This window comes from Onychomys torridus, chromosome 4 (assembly GCF_903995425.1).
Source record: "Onychomys torridus chromosome 4, mOncTor1.1, whole genome shotgun sequence".
Lineage (NCBI taxonomy): Eukaryota > Metazoa > Chordata > Mammalia > Rodentia > Cricetidae > Onychomys > Onychomys torridus.
The window spans coordinates 49,946,310-49,963,206 of NC_050446.1; the positions used below are offsets into that span (position 1 = coordinate 49,946,310).

Sequence of the window (16,897 nt, forward strand, 5' to 3'; positions counted from 1 at the left end):
CTCTGAAGATACCTTTTTCTCCCTCCCCTTTTGAATGCTGTCCATCAGGGCTATATTTATATACCACTAAATCCTGCTTTCATTTCCCCATCTTGTCAACTAAAAAGACTACACAAAGTTTCATAATAATCGAGTATTTATTAGGGCTTGGGAAATGGCTCCGCCAGTAAAAGGTCTGCAGCACAAGCGTTTAGCCGAGTTCACATACCCCATGTAAAAAGAGAAAAAAGGGGTAACAACAGGAAGGTCCCTGGAGCTTGCTGACCACCCATTCTAACCAATCAATGGGCACCAGATCCACAAAAAAGGCTGTCTCAAAAGAAAGATGGGGGGGGGGGGGGGGCGCGGCACTGGAGAGATGGCTTAGCGGTTAAGAACACTGACTGCTCTTCCAGAGGTCCTGAGTTCAATTCCCAGCAACCACATGGTGGCTCACAACCATCTGTGATGAGATCTGGTGCCCTCTTCTGTATACATAATAAATAAATAAATCTTTAAAAAAAGAAAGATGGGTAAGGTGAGTCTTGTCGTAACATCAACCTCCACATCCACACCTACAACATAATCACCTCTACACACAAAGAAAAGACTTACATTGCCAAAAAGAAAAGTGTCCTTTACTACTACTACTGGAGTACCCATCAAAAACCAAATCACTTCCCTAAACCCCTACCTTGTATTTAAGCCAGCGTTTCTATGTGGGAACATCTGAAGGCAACCTCCTGGAAGCACTTAATGTATCCCAACCTAGTTTCATAATCAACATGAATCCAAAGTAGGTGTCCTGCATGGTGGATGTCTGCAGCCCAGTACCTGAGAGGCTGAGGAGGAAAGATTGATGCAAGTCTGGAGCCTGTCTACCTTAGAGTGAGATCTGCCTCAAAACAAAATCAAAATTTCCAGTAAGTTTTCCTAAGATTTTTAAGCACTGTACAACACTAACCTTATAAAAATCTTCAAAAACAAGTTTCTAAAAATAATTTCTAAATATTTTTAGAAAATTTCAGAATTTTCAAACGTTGTCAGCTTGCATCTTCAAATGTCTCAAGTAATTCTCACACATAGAGGGATTAAATCCAAAATCTGTTGTGTGCTAAGCGCTGAGCCACACCTCTAGCCCAAGACTATGTAACATCTTTAAATATGACTACAGTTCACAAAAATATTTTATTTATATCAGGATATCCATGATCTCGCTCATAAACTCATACATATACACACACAGAGGAAGAGAGAAATGAATACATAAAACTTAAAAATAAATCTTAAGAATACCTGCCTAAGCAATGTGTCAGGCTCCCAGGCTTAATCCCCAGCATCAAGTAAATAAACAGCTAAACAAACAAACACATCATCACATTAACACAAATGAACATTTTATGAAAAGCTGATTGCCAAACAAAAGCCTTTTAAAGAGAAAACAAGGCAGACATGGTGGTGCATGTCTGTAATGCCACCACTTAAGAGGCAGAGGCAGAAGGATCAACGCTGCAAATTAAAGCCTGCCTGTTCTACAAGACCCATTAACAACCAGGACTACACAACACAAAGAGGGAAAGCATGTTTCATATTTTTGCAAATCCTTGAATGCTCGAGGAATAACTCAAGAGCCTTTCAGCTCACTGCAGGTATTCTTTGATACTCCTCCAAACTTGAAAAGTTGAGGGGAAGGGGGGATTTAGAGAGTTTCTCTGTGTAGCCCTGGCTATCCCGGAACTCACTCTGCTTCCCCAGTGCCGGGCTTAAAGGTGTTCACAACCACCACAGTCTCTTAAAGGTCAGTTCTAACGTAGAATCTTCACCCCATTGGTAAACTTTCCATGCTCTGATGATCTGTCTTACAGTTTAAATGGTTTGTAACATTGTAAACTGCTTATTTAAAAACCACTGGTTCACTCAGCTTTCCTAGAGACTTCCAAGTGTCAAACATCCAATTATATTTTTAAAAATCTTTATCATTACCACACATAGCATCAGGAACAATATAAACTTACACAGTAAATCTAAGCTATAGAAAAAAATACTCCAGTTTCTCCTAGAAATCCTCAATTTTACCACTGACAAGAAGAAATTTGCCTGTCAAATGTGAAAAGCCCACTTTTATTCTCCCAAAAAGGTATCACTTCACATATGAAGTCTCAAAAACTAGTTCTGAGGATGAAGAAATGGCTCAGTGGTTAAGAGCACTGGCTGTTTTTTCCAGAGGACCCAAGTTCAATTCCAGCATCCACCTGGTGGCTCACAACCATCTGTAACTCTAGTTCCAGGGAATCCAATATCCTTTTCTGGCCTCTGTGGGCACCAGACATACACATAGTGCACAGATGTACATGTAGGAAAAACACCTAAACACACTGAGTTATCATTTTCACCCAACTAAGATGCCAAAATATATATATAAAAAAAAAGTGGTCAATAGTAAACACTTAGGGAGATGCAGAGAAACTGGAACCCTCATGCATAAAACAAAAACAGTATGCTTATACACACTCGCCCTCTCCCTCTTACACTTACACACTTACACACACACACACACACACACACACACACACACACACACACACGTTCATATAACAGCACGATTCATAGTAACCAAAGAAAGCAGAAACCCAATTTCTACCAACAGATAAGTTTTAATATATCCCTCCACGGAATATTATTTAGTTATAAAATGAAACAAGGTACTTATAAATCTACAACATGGATGAAGCTTGAAAAGTACTGTTACATGAAAGAGAGGCACAGTAGGTCACTAATATGAAATGAAAAGCAAGAAGAGATAGAAAGTAGGTAAGGTAAGCAGCGAAGTAGCTGACAGAGACTGGGTATGGGTTGTTCAAGGTGATGAAAATGCTCTAAAAATAGGCAGATTATAGTTGCAAACTATAATTGAAAACTACTGAATTGTATGCTTTACAAGACAAATTTTGCGGATTGTACTTCAATAAAGCTATTATTCTTAAGCACTTGAGATGATTTCTAAGCACCTGAGTTTGATCCCAGTTCCCACAAGTAGAAAGAGCATCACCTCCTTCCGAACCAATGTGCACAACGGCATACACATAAATGACCTGCATTCACACAGAGTAATTTCTTTAAAAAGCTACTACTTTTTAAAGTTATACAACATGTCAAAGTCAAACTTCTGTAAACGTTTTTTACTGACTTATCAAGTAGGTTTTTAGTGAAACTGTAATTTTACTTTAACTTGAAGTATATATCATGAAGAATACAAATACTTATAGTTTAAAAGTTTTTTCTTTTTTTTTAATGTATATGCCTCTGTGTGTTTGTGTGTGTGTGTATGTGTGTGTGTGTGTGTGTGTGTGTGTGTGCGCGCGCTCACGCACAGGTGCTTGCAGAGGCCAGGTTTAGGAACTGGAGTTACAGGTGTTTGTGTGCCACCCAAACATTAGCTGGGTAAGAACTGGCCCTCCTATGGAGCTGCAAATGCTCTTAACCACTGAGTCACCTCTCCAACCTTGAGTTTATCTGGTCAGTCAGTGTGAACACAGTAAAAAAAAAAAAAAAAAAAAGGCAAATATCTTCGTATCATTAGAAAAAGGATTTCTGAAAGGATTCTCAGGCTCCCTAGAGGCTACAGATCAAACTTTGAAAAACTCTATTCTAAGTTGGGTGGTGGTGCACACCTTTAGTCCCACTCAGGAGGCAGAGACAGGCAGATCTCTGAGGTCAAGGCCAGTCTGGTCTACAGCAGGAGTTCCAGGACAGCCAGGGCTACAGAGAGAAACCCTGTCTCAAAAAACCAAAAAGAACTTCCAGATACAAATGTGAAACCCAAGGACAACCCCACCTTTCTAGACATATATCTCACATTTCTAAGAACAGGAAGAAGAGAAAATGGGGGAAAAAAGAATCATTCAAAGGGATGATGGGAGCAGGGCAGTCTTTAATCCCCAGCACTTGGGAGGCAGAGGCAAGCAGGTCTCTTTTGAGTTTCAGGCCACCTAGTCTCCAGAGCTAGTTCTAGAACAGCCAGGCTACACAGAGAAACCCTCCGGAAAAACAAAACCAACGAACAGTAAAAATGGATATGTTAAAAAGGAGAAAAGATGATGATGATGATGGAGTCACTTCAATCGATTCAATTCTGTAACCCAATTTAAGACTTTAGAGCCGGGCGGTGGTGGCATGCGCCTTTTTGAGTTCAAGGACAGCCTGGGCTACAGAGTGAGTTCCAGGAAAGGTGCAAAGCTACACAGAGAAACCCTGTCTCGGAAAACCAAAAAGAAAAAAAAAAAAACAAAAAACAGACTTTAGAATCAGAGAGACTGGAAGGGTTGTTTTGTCGTTATTTTCAAGACAGGGCTTCCCTGGCCTGTGTAGCCCAGGCTGGCCTCAAACTCAGAGACCCGCCTACCTCTGCCTCCTGAGTGCTGGGATTAAAGGCCTGTGCCACAATCACCCAGCCAGACTGGAAAGTTTTAACAGTATGATCCCCTCAGAAATCTAAATGTGAAGTAGAAGAATTAAAGTTGTTAAAGTCAGGAATTAGTGTAAAATGAAAATATTCAATGTTATCTAGACAAATAATAACATTAATATGGTAACAATGATGCTACATTTTAAGCTTCATTATTTAATCATTGCAAAACATTCAATGAGTAGACTTAAACATCTACAATATATTCTCATCAACAGCTATTTCTAACTCAGCCAAATTTAATGGTCACTATCACAAAAATCAGAATGTTAGGTCTGGCCATTATGCTGTGGATATCGCTCTGTACAAATAAAATGCTGTTTGGCCAGTGGCTAGGCAGGAAGTATAGGCAGGACAAGAGAGAAGAGAATTCTGGGAAGTAGAAGGCTGGGGAGAGACACTGCCAGCCGCTGCCATGAGAAGCAACATGTAAAGACACTGGTAAGCCACACGCCATGTGGCAACGTATAGATAAGCAGAAATGGGTTAATTTAAGAGAGAAGAAGTAGATAACAAGCAGCCTGCCACGGCCACACAGTTTATAAGCAATGTAAGTCTTTGTGTGCTTTCTTGGTTGGGTCTGAGCGACTGTGGGACTGGCGGGTAAGAGAGATTTGTCCTGACTGGGCCAGACAGGAAAACTCTAACTACACCATTATCTACTTAGTTTCCTAGTCTAACATGCCCATTTATATAATGAAGAAATTCAATTTGCCAGAGAAAAATAGCCAGAATCACTTAACTAGTGGCTGAGACAGTTAAGTACTCTTAACTTCCAGCACCATGTTTTATTATCCCAAGCTAATATTCCACCCAAAAACCATATATACAATGTTTAACTCAGCCAAGCACGGTAGCACACATCTTAAATCACAGCACTGGGGAGACAGGAGGCAGATCTCTCTGAGTTCAAAGCCAGCCTGGTCTACATGGCAAGTTCCAGGCCAGCCTTGGGCTACACTACACCACCCCCCAAAAAAGTCAAACTCATCCCATACCAAGAACAATGAAGATACTCTCCTGCCCCACCCCCACAAAAAAAACTATGATGCCTGATAATACCAATCAAATGCCAAAACAAGTATGTACCTGTTGTAGGGAAAAAAATGTTACTAGTACAACAGAAAATCTTTCACATCAAATATTACAAAGTTTCAAAAAGAACAATTCGGAAAATATTATGATGCCTCCTTACATATAACTGCAAAGATGTAGCACCTTTAATGAATGCCAAATGCTGATAAACAACTACAGCAAACTTTTCTTGTTCATTACCATTGTACTTTTTATGGCATAGCATTCAGACTCACCTGCAGGGCTGTCAGCATTCTCTCCTGGATGTAGCTGTATACCAGTAGAATCTATAGAATTTACTGTAACTGTCTGTAGATTTGGCAACTGACCAGTGCTTAGACTAACTGGAGTTGAAGTCAACGCTCCACCTGCTGCAACTTGACCAAGCGTGAGTGTCTGAACAGGCGTCAAAGTTATTTGTTGGGCAGCGGTATTCTGTATTTGCAAATTCTGCAAGTTCTGGACCCCTTGTACTTGAAATGTTTGCCAGGTTATCTGTCCAGAAGGGGTCACTGTCTGTGCCTGAATTAAAAAGGTTCCAGGATTCAGTTGCAACTGAAGGTTTTGCAAAGCCTGTTGAGATATATTTTGACCACTGGCTTGCACACCATGGATTGTCTGTGGTGTAATACCTTGCACAATCTGGGCTTGACTAGTTGGCTGCTGAGAATCTTGAAGTTGTAGATGTTGTACAACAGGCTGTGCTGTAGAAACCTGAATATTCTGAGCCTGTGTCTCTTCAGAAACAGGCGACTGGATATAATTTCCCTGAAGATCTGAAGAATGGACTTGCCCACTAGAAGCAGTCAAGCTATTTGTGTTTTGTTGTAAGATACCTGTACTATCTATCGTAACAGGCAACTGTGATGAAGAGGATGTTGGCACAAATAAATCTGTATCTGTATTAGTTTCATTAACATCAGGAGAAACTCGCTCACCAGTCCTTTCTGAATTGTCTGAACTATCCATAGCTTGTCCTGTGTTTATCAAATGTCCATCGGCATTAATGCCTGCAGTCATTGTCTGAGAACCTCCCGAGAGTCCCAAAGAATCTAGATCGACACTATTGATTGGTACAAAAGTAATATTTCCTGGCAGACCAAGAGGCACATTAGCAACTACTTGAGTTTGGCCGGGAAATGATGAACCACCAATTGCAACTCCCTGAACCTGGACTTGACCAGTCTGTGGTATGAGATTCTGGATATTAGCAGGAGGTGTTCCAGAGGCAAGTAAGGTTTGATTAGAGCCAGGAATGATCTGAATTTGACTGCTTTCTTGATTTATACCCCCATTATCTGAGGAGCCTGTGAAGCCAATCTGAACCTGCTGGGCATCTGTTGACTGAATCTGTGGTATTACTTGATACTGAACATTGGACACTGTACCATTTGATGAATCTGATCCTGGTGCAACTGAAAATATTTGTTGATTCTGCAAATTCTGAAGGGGAAGGACATACTGCCCACTTGAAGTAGCAGCACCTGGAATCTGTACTAGATTACCAGCTTCATCTTTTATAGTTGTAGGAGTGGCTGACAAAACCTCCCATCGGTTTGGTGCTCCTCCTAACTGTGCGGAAGCCAAATCACCTGTCTGGATGAAGAAAACAAAAATGTTGTGATGTATTTATGATAGCTTAACTCAATAAACAAAAAAACTCACCCAGTACAAATCCTACTACGTAAAAACGAAAACCATCTTAATAAAATAAGAGCTCAAATACAGAAGCAATGCTATACACACCACAGTAATTTTCACTTCTAGCTGTAAGTTACTATAACCACAGTACATCCTATTTAAATGGGGAAGTATCTTAAACAGAATATTCTACAACCACTTTTTTTTTTGGGGGGGGGGTGGAGGTGAGCAAAGTCTCACTATGTTGGCCAGACTTATCTTGGAACTAATATATCCATGTGATTTTTTTTTTTTAGTCTCAACCAAAGCAGCTGAGTAATGGGGGGGGGGGGGATGTATATATCCTAGCAACACAAACTGATCTTTTTTTAATCACTGACCTATAGTCTTTAAACTGTACAAAAAAGGGATGTAAGCAAGATTATGAGCAGGACAGAGTTCAAAAAGTATTCAACCCACTAAAAACAATTAAATAAGCCAGGTAATGGTGAGGCACACCTTTAATCCTGGCATTCGGGAGGAAGAGGCAAGTAGATCTGAGTTCAAGGCCAGTCTGATCTACAGATAGTTTCAGGACAGTCAGAGCTGCAAAGAAACCCTATCTGGGAGAGATGGGGCTGGGGGAGGGGACTTAAACCCAGACAGGATGGAACACAAATGTAATGCCCACACTCGGGAGGCTGAAGCAGATGACTGCCTCAAGTTTAAGACCCGCTCGGGCACTGGACGGTGGTGGCGCACACCTTCAATCCTAGCACTCAGGAGGTAGAGGCAGGAAAATCTCTGAGTTCGAGGCACCTTGTCTACAAAGTGAGTTCCAGCACAACCAGGGCTGTTACACAGAGAAACCCTGACTTGGGGGGGGGGGGGGGGAGACCCACCTTGGGGCTATTGAAGCAAGCCTGGGTTATATAGCAAGATTTTAAAAAGAAAAACAAGCAAACAAAAAAACAAAAAACGACATCAAGTACCATTGAGGGAAAGAGTATACTCAAGCAGCATGGTGTTTGTTACCAAGCTATCTGAATTAGAAGAGGAAATCTGTGGATTACTGCTATGTCACAAATCTAAAAAAAAAAGCTATAATTTTATGATGTATAAATCACCAAACTATATATATAAATATAAATATATACATACATAGATGTGCGTGCGTGCTTTTTAGTAACTACTGGGGGGGTACAGGGGAGATGAAACCTTACAAACACACACACACACACACACACACACACACACACACACACACACTCACACACACACCTGGGTAATGTTAAGGCTCCTACCCATGTTCCCAGCACAAGGAAAGCAGAGATGGAGGGTCAACTTAATGAGGAAAATTGTCAAGTCTGCAAAGTTTTACTCCTAGCTAAATGCTGGAGAAGAAAGAATGTGGCTGTGCCTATTACTCTAAAATTACAAGAGGATATGAAGCATGTATGTTTTACATTCTCTAACAGCAAAGAATCATCCCCATGGTGTATAGATTCAACAACATTTTTAAAATGCCAACGTGGGTTGGGGATTTAGCTCAGTGGTAGAGCGCTCGCCTCGCAAGCACAAGGCCCTGGGTTCGATCCTCAGCTCAAAAAAAAAAGCCAACGTATGCAAACAATGCTAAAAAAAATTTCTACATAAGGTCGAAGGATAGTTTTTTGTTTTTTTTTTAAGGGGAAAAAAAATGGAAATATCTGACATTTGGGCTTTTCTTTTATGTGCCAGGTACCATAGTTACACACTCTTAATGCAATCCTGTGGTACTGTTATTAACATCTATACTTCACAGGTAAGAAATACGAGAGACAAGTCATATAGTTATCAAAGAGCAGAGAATTTAATACTAAGAGTAAGCGCCTACTTCTAGACCCCAAGCATCTCTCAAATACTATTGTACTTGCCCCTCACTAAATGACCAAGAGTAAAGTATAATAAGTGTACTAAGACCAGTAATAAAGACACTGGAAAAAAGACCCTATTATGATTTACTTACCATCGAAATAAAGCCATTATTACCTCACTAATTCCAAATCTATTTGTGATTTTCAATAACTCTGTCCCTGAACTATGAAAATATACAAATATAGCTCGCCCAGCAATGTCAAAGTAAATATATGACTGAGCATCAAGGAATCTTTACATGATCCAAAACAGCATATCCACTTCTTATGAAAGAACTATTTGAAGAAGTCAGCCTAGTTTATAACTTACACTAATTTTCGCAGAAACTTTTTTAGAATACTACTTGTTTTAACTTTTTTATAGTCACCAGTTCTCTTTGAGAATACACTGAGACACTAAGAAATCCAATACTTCATTTTTATGTTTGGAAAGTATATTTCAAAGAATGAACTACAGTTCATCTTTGATTTAATGCAAACATTTGAACATATTTGTGAAGCTATGTACAAGCAAAACAAGAAAATTTTTGTCCACAAATGGTCACAACTCTATTCAAGCAAACATAGATACACATGCTAATATAATGTAAAAAGTGGAATATACTAGCCACATAATCAAAACACAATGTGGGAACACAGAAGAGAGGGGGCAGGGATGGGGATTGTCCACATAAAGATAGTTAAGTCATTAAAATATAAAATTTCACTTTGGTCAGTAGGAGGCATTAATAAAAGTATAGTGACAATAATACACTGCACAAACAAAAAGAAACCTTAGCGTTCAAGAGAGGGTCCAAAAAAGGCTTATATTCACAGCCAAAGCAATGGGGAACACAGCCAGACGCTTCTATCAAGACTTGTAAATGGCTTTGTAGATCCTGCTAAAGTGACTGGACTTTCTCCTGTAGATAGTAAATAAGAACTAGAAAAGGATTATAAGCAAGTGATTGGTGCAATCACATCTGTACTTTTACAGAGATAAACTAAAGGCCCCGTGAAGGAGACTGAAATAAATACAGAAGAAAATAAAGGTGAAGAAACTGGACCCACTATAAATCTCCAGGCCTGAACTAAATTACACTTAAAACTAGTCCTCGATGTTTATATCAAGGATCAGGCACTGAAGTCACTTTTGGTTCAATTTTGATTTGGAACTGAAATTATAACCATAAATAATCTTTCCAAACATTACAAAACCCTGTTTTCTTTCAGTCTTTAGAAATTTTAAGAAAACTGAAATTTCTTTATATTAAATTTATATTAAAACCTGCATAAAAAAATAAAATCCATTCATCATCCTAAGTTATTGTTCAACTGAGAATCAACTGTCAAATTTTTGGCTTCACAAATATTCTTGAGTTTTATAGAGGAATATACTACTTTATACTATCATAAGCTCGTTTTAAGAAACTGGGATTTTTGTCCATTTGCTTTTAAAAATAAAATGACAAACGTATGATATACAGATTGGTAAATAAATTTTTACAAGAGTAATAAAATAGATATTTAACCATGAGTGAACAGCTTTCTAGTCAACAAGTTCCTTGAAAATAAACACAGCTACTCAAGTATCAAGTATGCATAATACTATCTATGTCACCTCTTCAGAGCTAAGTAAACTACCGTACCAACTTCCCATTGTATCCATACTTAAATGGAGAGACTCTGCACATCTAACATCAAATGATACACTAAAACTTTTGTGAATAAACCTAAAGTAAAAAGCATTTTTAAGAAGAAAAAAAAGTATTTAAGGCTAGGTACCATGGCTTATACCTATAAACCGAACACTTGGCAGGAGAATCAAGTTTGAGGCCTACCTGGGCACTATATATATATAGTGAGAAATATATATATTGTCTGAAAAAAAGGAAAAGGAAAACCATATATATATATATATATATATATATATATATATATATGTATGTGTGTGATACATATGCAAAGCATTATGTAATTCCAAGTTATCATTAATTATTAAATGATACTATGATATCAGACTTAAAAACATCCATTAGATACCTGGAACAAAGTAAGATCAATATATACTTTCTGAATAAATGTATTAGTTTCAAATCACTCAAGAAAATTATAGAAAGTATATATAGAATGAAAGAAATCATCAGTAAAACTGACTTTGAGATATTAGTACCTGAAAAACTATAAACCAATTTTAAACCTATTAATGTAATTTCACAATGAACAAGTTCTAGATAGCTCAGAAACTACAAAGCCTCAAGTCTGAAAAGCCCTTTCCTTCACACAAGCTCCATCAACATACCAATGAAGATCAAGTACACTAAACAGAAATGGAAAGTGATCAATTAGAAATACAAGAGACCCTAAGTGGAACTTCTACAGAAACAAAGGGAAGCAACAATACAACAATCTAGTGAAGAGCTTGGGTTGGGTTAGGTGTCAGATAACCCTCTGTAAGTTTCTGAATAAAATTAAGTCAGAATTTTCTCAGTCACTCTAATATTCTTACTAGAGAATGAACAAAGAAAACATCATCTAATATCAAAGTTGGCATTGTAAAAAGTGTATGTTTCCACACATAACAAGGTGAAAAGGACCATAACCTACAGAAGCCCTGGGTGGTTGTGGCACTCCCAATGATGTTGCTATAGGGCATTCTCCAATGTAACTGGGTGTAAAAATGGCAGGGTGAAGAGTGAAGGAAAAGGAAAAAACAGGATCTGTGTTCTTAGATTGTACCAGTGGAAAGGAAAAGAAACTCCCAATGCATTTTGAAAGAACGACTGACTTCTCAGACCCCATAAATGGCTTTATAAAAGCCAGAAGGAAAGCTGTAACTGAAAACCAGAACAAGTGTGGAACTAGGGTGGAATAAACACAACATTCTCAGGCAGATACAGGTAACTTTTCAATTAGAACTCACTTCAGTGACACTCAAGTTCATGCATGCAACTTGGACAAGTTAGTTAACCTATGCAGAGATCACATGTTTCCCAAAGGAAGCCTGCTTTACCATCTTTAGATGTCCATGACACAGGACATTAGAGGTGGAACTACTGTGACTGACTCTAGCCTTTCACAAACACCCTTGGCCAGGATCCTCTTTAAAACAAGTCTTTAGTGAACACTGGCTTTTCAGGTGAAATACCAAGCTAAGCTGGCATTAGGTTGAACATGTGCACTTGACTTTATACTCAACATTGGTTAGATATCTTGGATTAGAATCTAGATCAGAAAGTGGACATTAATGGAAAAACTGGCAAAACTCAAATCTGCAGCTGCCTCAGTCAGTGATTTCACAGATCTGACAAATGTGCCACAATAATGGAAGCCCTGGGGAAGGCTGGGTGAAGGGCTTAAGGTAACTCGGATTTGGTATTTCCAGTTTTGTTATAAACCTAAAAATATTCCACAACTTTTTAATACAGCCTTCAAGACACTACAGTCCTCCAGTGATCTCCAGTAATTTGAGAGTACTTAAGATATACTTATCTCAGTATAGTTTTAAATGTTGAAAATATCCCAATGAATTCACTTGAATTAGTTTATTTTCTGAAATGTTCCGAAAAACATTCTGAATCACTTTTAAACTTGAAATTAACTTTTGTTTTCCATTAATGTTTAGACAAAAATACACAGACAGCTCATGTTTTCACCTTATTCAACTCTCAGCTCAGTTTATTTCAACTTTGCTCAAAGTGGGAAACTGAAAGAACTCTGAGATTTATCAAATACCAAACAGGCACCCAAAGAAATGCCAAGTTTGGGGGTCCTCTAGCAAAACTGCATTTTCATACTGTAACTGTTAACAAGCCCAGATTGCTCCTGTCATCTGGCAGGAAGTGTGTTCTTGGTGATGATCTGAGAGTTCAGAGACTCTTAAAGACGCATGGAAGCATCTCTCTCTCTCTCTCTCTCTCTCTCTCTCTCTCTCTCACACACACACACACACACACACACACACACACACACACACACACACATTGATGGAGTCAGTGTACTAATCCTGAATGAGACTAAAGAATGTTTTTATCCCTAACCTTGTCACTACACCCCTCCCCCATCCGTAAGGGCACTTCTAAACTGTGGTAGAGTTACAAGAGAAATCTTGCTGTTTCTAAAATATTAAAGTTTGCTTTTCAATTTTACTTCTGCAGTAGCTTACTAAAGTAACTAATAAAATTTATTCTGGCATTTTGGGACTGGGGGAATATAACTTATTTTAAAAGTTTACTAATCTACCTATATTTATTTAAAAATAATTTTCTGAAACTGTTTTATATTTTAATCTGCTTAAAAAAAAACATAAGACATTAAAAACACCCCCACTGCCCATAGTATAATTTAAGAAATAAAATACCTATTTACTAGTAATATAGTGTAACAATTAACTGAATACCTAAACATACTTCCTATGAAATAGCAAACTTTCTAACAGTGACAATTCAAACTGCCACTACATAAATCGATTCTTATAACCCACTTCTAAAAGATTATAGTTTTGAGAAGTGTTTGAACTACCTTCATAGGTGAACACACTTTTTCACAGTAGGCTAAAGGAGCAGCAATGTATGATCCACACAAATGTAAGTTCACAGGGACTATACAGCACCTCATTTTTTTAGACTGAGTCTTCACATAAGACTTCCAGCTCCTCTCCATGCCCTAGGCACTCTAAAATCTCCAAGACTCCCAACACACCCTTATCAGACTAGTCATAAAATTAAATTTTTCCAAGTTCAACTCAAAGTATTACTGCAGTGCACTAACATGCATGCAAACAAAACTACTTTCATCTACTTTTTGTCCTAGGACCTATATTCTAGCCAATTTCAAAGGCTGAAGTACTACTATCTAACTTCTACATTTCCATCGCCTCCAACTGCTTCACTTAACCCTCCTCGGGAAAAACTAGTGCTAAGTTACAGCCGTCTGAAAGAGCCAACAATTGTGAACGGTCAGGTTAAAAAAAAAAAAAAACAACTGTAATAAAAGTGTCCCTTCCTGCGTGTAAAAGAACAAGCTCTATAGAGATCTATGGCCTACAGTAACCAAGACCTGGGAACTTCAGCAAAACAGCCCAAGATTCAGAAACCCTAGCAATGAGAGCCGCCGCCGCCGCCGCCGCCGCCGCCTCTGTAGGTGATACTATCCATGGCCGACAGGCTGTGCCTGCAGATGCAGTGCTGAGAGCCAGTGAGTTTCAGCCCTGATCCCAACTACTCCAACATCCATTTTGGAGTCCTGGGCCCACCCCCCACCTCCTTCCTCTCAAGGCTTCATTTTGTTGAGAATTTTGCGCGCGAGGCCTCGGTGACACTCTCCGGAGGGCGCGGGCCGCCCCGGACTCCCGGCCGGGCAGCCCGCGCGTGGCGGCCGCGCGGTGGCGGCGGGAGGCCTGCGGGCCGGCGGGCGGGCGGGCCGGCGGGCGGGCGGGCACGCCGCCGCAGGCCCGGGATGGCGGGCGCGGGGCCTCGGTGGGGGGCGGGCCGCGCGCGCGGGACTTACCGCTCCGGCGGCGGGGGCGGGGGCGGCGGCGGCGGCGGCGGGGGCCCCGGCGGCCCCGGCGGCGGCAGCAGCGGCCGCCTCCTCGTCGTCGTCGCCCGGCGATGGCGGCCCTATCTTGCTGCAGGTAGCGGCCAGCAGAGCGAGCGGTGACGGCTGAGTGTCCTACCCGCGATGGGCGGGTTCAGAGAGGGAGACAGGGAGGGGGTGGCGGTTAGGGCCGGGCCCGCTCGCACAGGAAGTGCGGCTCGTTCCGCGCCGAGCCGCGCCGCGCCGCGCCGGCCGGGCCCGCGCTCTCCTCCTCCTCCTCCTCCTCCTCCTCCGGGTGGACGGCGCCTCTCTCCCCTCTGCGCTCGCCCCGCTCGGCGGCCCGCGGCGGACGGCTGCGCGCCGGGCCTCCCCTCCGCCCGGATCCCACCCTGGAGGGCGCGCACACTTGCACACTTAACACACGCACAGGGGGGGGGGGGGGGCGAGAAAAGAAAAAAAAAAAAAAAAAAAAGGCGGCGGGCGGGCGCGCGCGGGCGGGCGGGCGGGGTCGGAGCGTTGGCGCCTCGGGCGGGCAGCTCCCGGGGCGGGGGAGGGGCGGGCGCGCGCGGGAGGGAGGGAGGGCGGGCGGGCGGGAGGGAGGGCGAGGGGAGGAGAAAGCGGCGCGCGGGGAGCCGGGCCGCGCTCAGCCGCTCCTCACCTGGGCCGCCGCCGCCGCGCCGTTTCCGTGCTGCTGCTGCTGCTGCTGCTGCTGCTGTTGCTGCTGCTGCTGCTGCTGCTGCAGATACTCTCCATGGCCGCCGCCGCCGCCGCCGCCGCCGCTGTCCACGTCCAAGGCAGCCATTTCCTCTTGTTTCACGGGCTTTTCGGGAGCTGCAGGCACAGCGCGGGGGGGGGTGGGGCGGGCGGGGAGGAAGGCGGGTGCGGGGAGGGAGGGAGGAAGGGAGGGAGGGAGGGGGCCCGCGGGCCGCGGCCACATTAGCGCCAGCCGGCCCCGGCCCCTTCCCCCCCCCCCGGCCGCGGCGGCGGCGGCGGCGGCGGCGCGCTCCCTCCTCCCCCTCCTGCTGCCCCCGCCCGCCGCGGCTGTAACCCTCCTCCTCCTCCTCGTCCCCTCCTCCTCCTCCTCCTCCTCCTCCCCGCGCTGCCCCTGCCCCCTCTCCTCTCCTCTCCTCTCCTCCCCTTTCCCTTCGCGGCGCTCGCTCCTCTCGCACCGTCAGTCACTCACACACGCCCGCCCGCCGCCCGCGCCCGCACACAGGGGGGATGCGCTCCCGGCGGACTGGGCCGGCCGCCCGCCCCGAGCCCGCTCGCCCGCCCGCCCGCCCCGAGCCCGGCGGGCACTGGGCGCTGCTGGGGCTGGAGGGCTGGACGCTGGCTGGCGGGGAGGGGAGGGAGGCGGAGAGGAGCGGGGTGGGGTGGGGGGGGAGTGCGGCTTTCTGCCTCCACAGACACTCGGTCGCACACTCGGGGCCGGGAGCCGGCGGTGGCGGCCCCGGGCTGGCTGTGGGCGGCAGCGGCGGAGGCAGCGAGGGTTGCGCTCTCTCTCGCTCTCTCGGCTTTACGTACCGGTCATAGTGTGTTTAGGACACCTCAGGCGGGGCTCCCCGCCGCCTTACACATGGTGAGAAGCGAAGGCGGCGGCGGCGGGAGAGGATGCGGGAAGCGGCGGCGGACACGGCCGGAGCGGTCCGGGGATTTTTTTTTTTCCTATTTTGATTGACTGTGCGGGAAACACAAAAGGTGGAGCCTCCAGCCCAAAAGGGGGGAAGAGGGTGACAGCCCGCCCGGAAGTTCCGCCCCTCTTCCCGGCGCTCATTTGCCGCCACGCTCTCCGTCCGCTGTGCTCATTGGCCCGGGCGCCTGTCCGTCGCTCGGCCAGGCAGCGGGCTTCCTGTTTGCCCCCGGGTGGAAGGGGAGAGACAATGAGCGGCCGTGGCGCTGTAGGTTCCTGAGAACGGCCCCAGCTCGCGCGTTTACCCCGCTGTGCCTGCCTCGTCCCTCGGCTGCCGCTGCCAGGCCCGAGGCACAGGCCTCTTCTACTCGTTGGCCCTTCGGGCAGGCCTCGCCAAGCTGTCGGGGAGCTGAGCTGGGGAGGAAGTCCGTCCCCGGTGGCTCGGGCTCCGCTCGACGTTTCCTCCATCCTGGCAGCCGCCTGAGCTGGATCTCCCCAGGGCCTGGGCTCTCCCTCGGAGCTGCCTCTCGCCAGCGCTGCCAGGAGGCCATCGCCGCTCAGCCCCAAGGCTGCTGCTGCGGTCGCTGCTGCTACTGAGCAAACCGGACCCGCCCCATGAGCCCTGGGGGAGGGAGCTGGTATTGGGGGAGACACCCCCTCCGAGGCTGGAGGAGGACTTTTTCACACACATTCATTCCA

General features: G+C 44.2%; 1 protein-coding gene across 1 annotated transcript in view; it reads right to left on the bottom strand.

Moving 5' to 3' along the window:
* Positions 1-16,215, bottom strand: part of Sp3 (Sp3 transcription factor) — a 48,807-nt gene extending 32,592 nt beyond the window's left edge. The window contains exons 1-4 of the mRNA XM_036183862.1: positions 16,093-16,215; positions 15,227-15,399; positions 14,542-14,703; positions 5,755-7,114 (exon numbers count right to left, since the gene is read on the bottom strand). Of these exons, the coding sequence (XP_036039755.1) occupies positions 5,755-7,114; positions 14,542-14,703; positions 15,227-15,399; positions 16,093-16,099 (1,702 nt within the window). The 5' untranslated portion in view covers positions 16,100-16,215. The remainder of the gene's footprint in view (positions 1-5,754; positions 7,115-14,541; positions 14,704-15,226; positions 15,400-16,092) is intronic.
* Between the last annotated feature and the right edge of the window lie 682 nt (positions 16,216-16,897).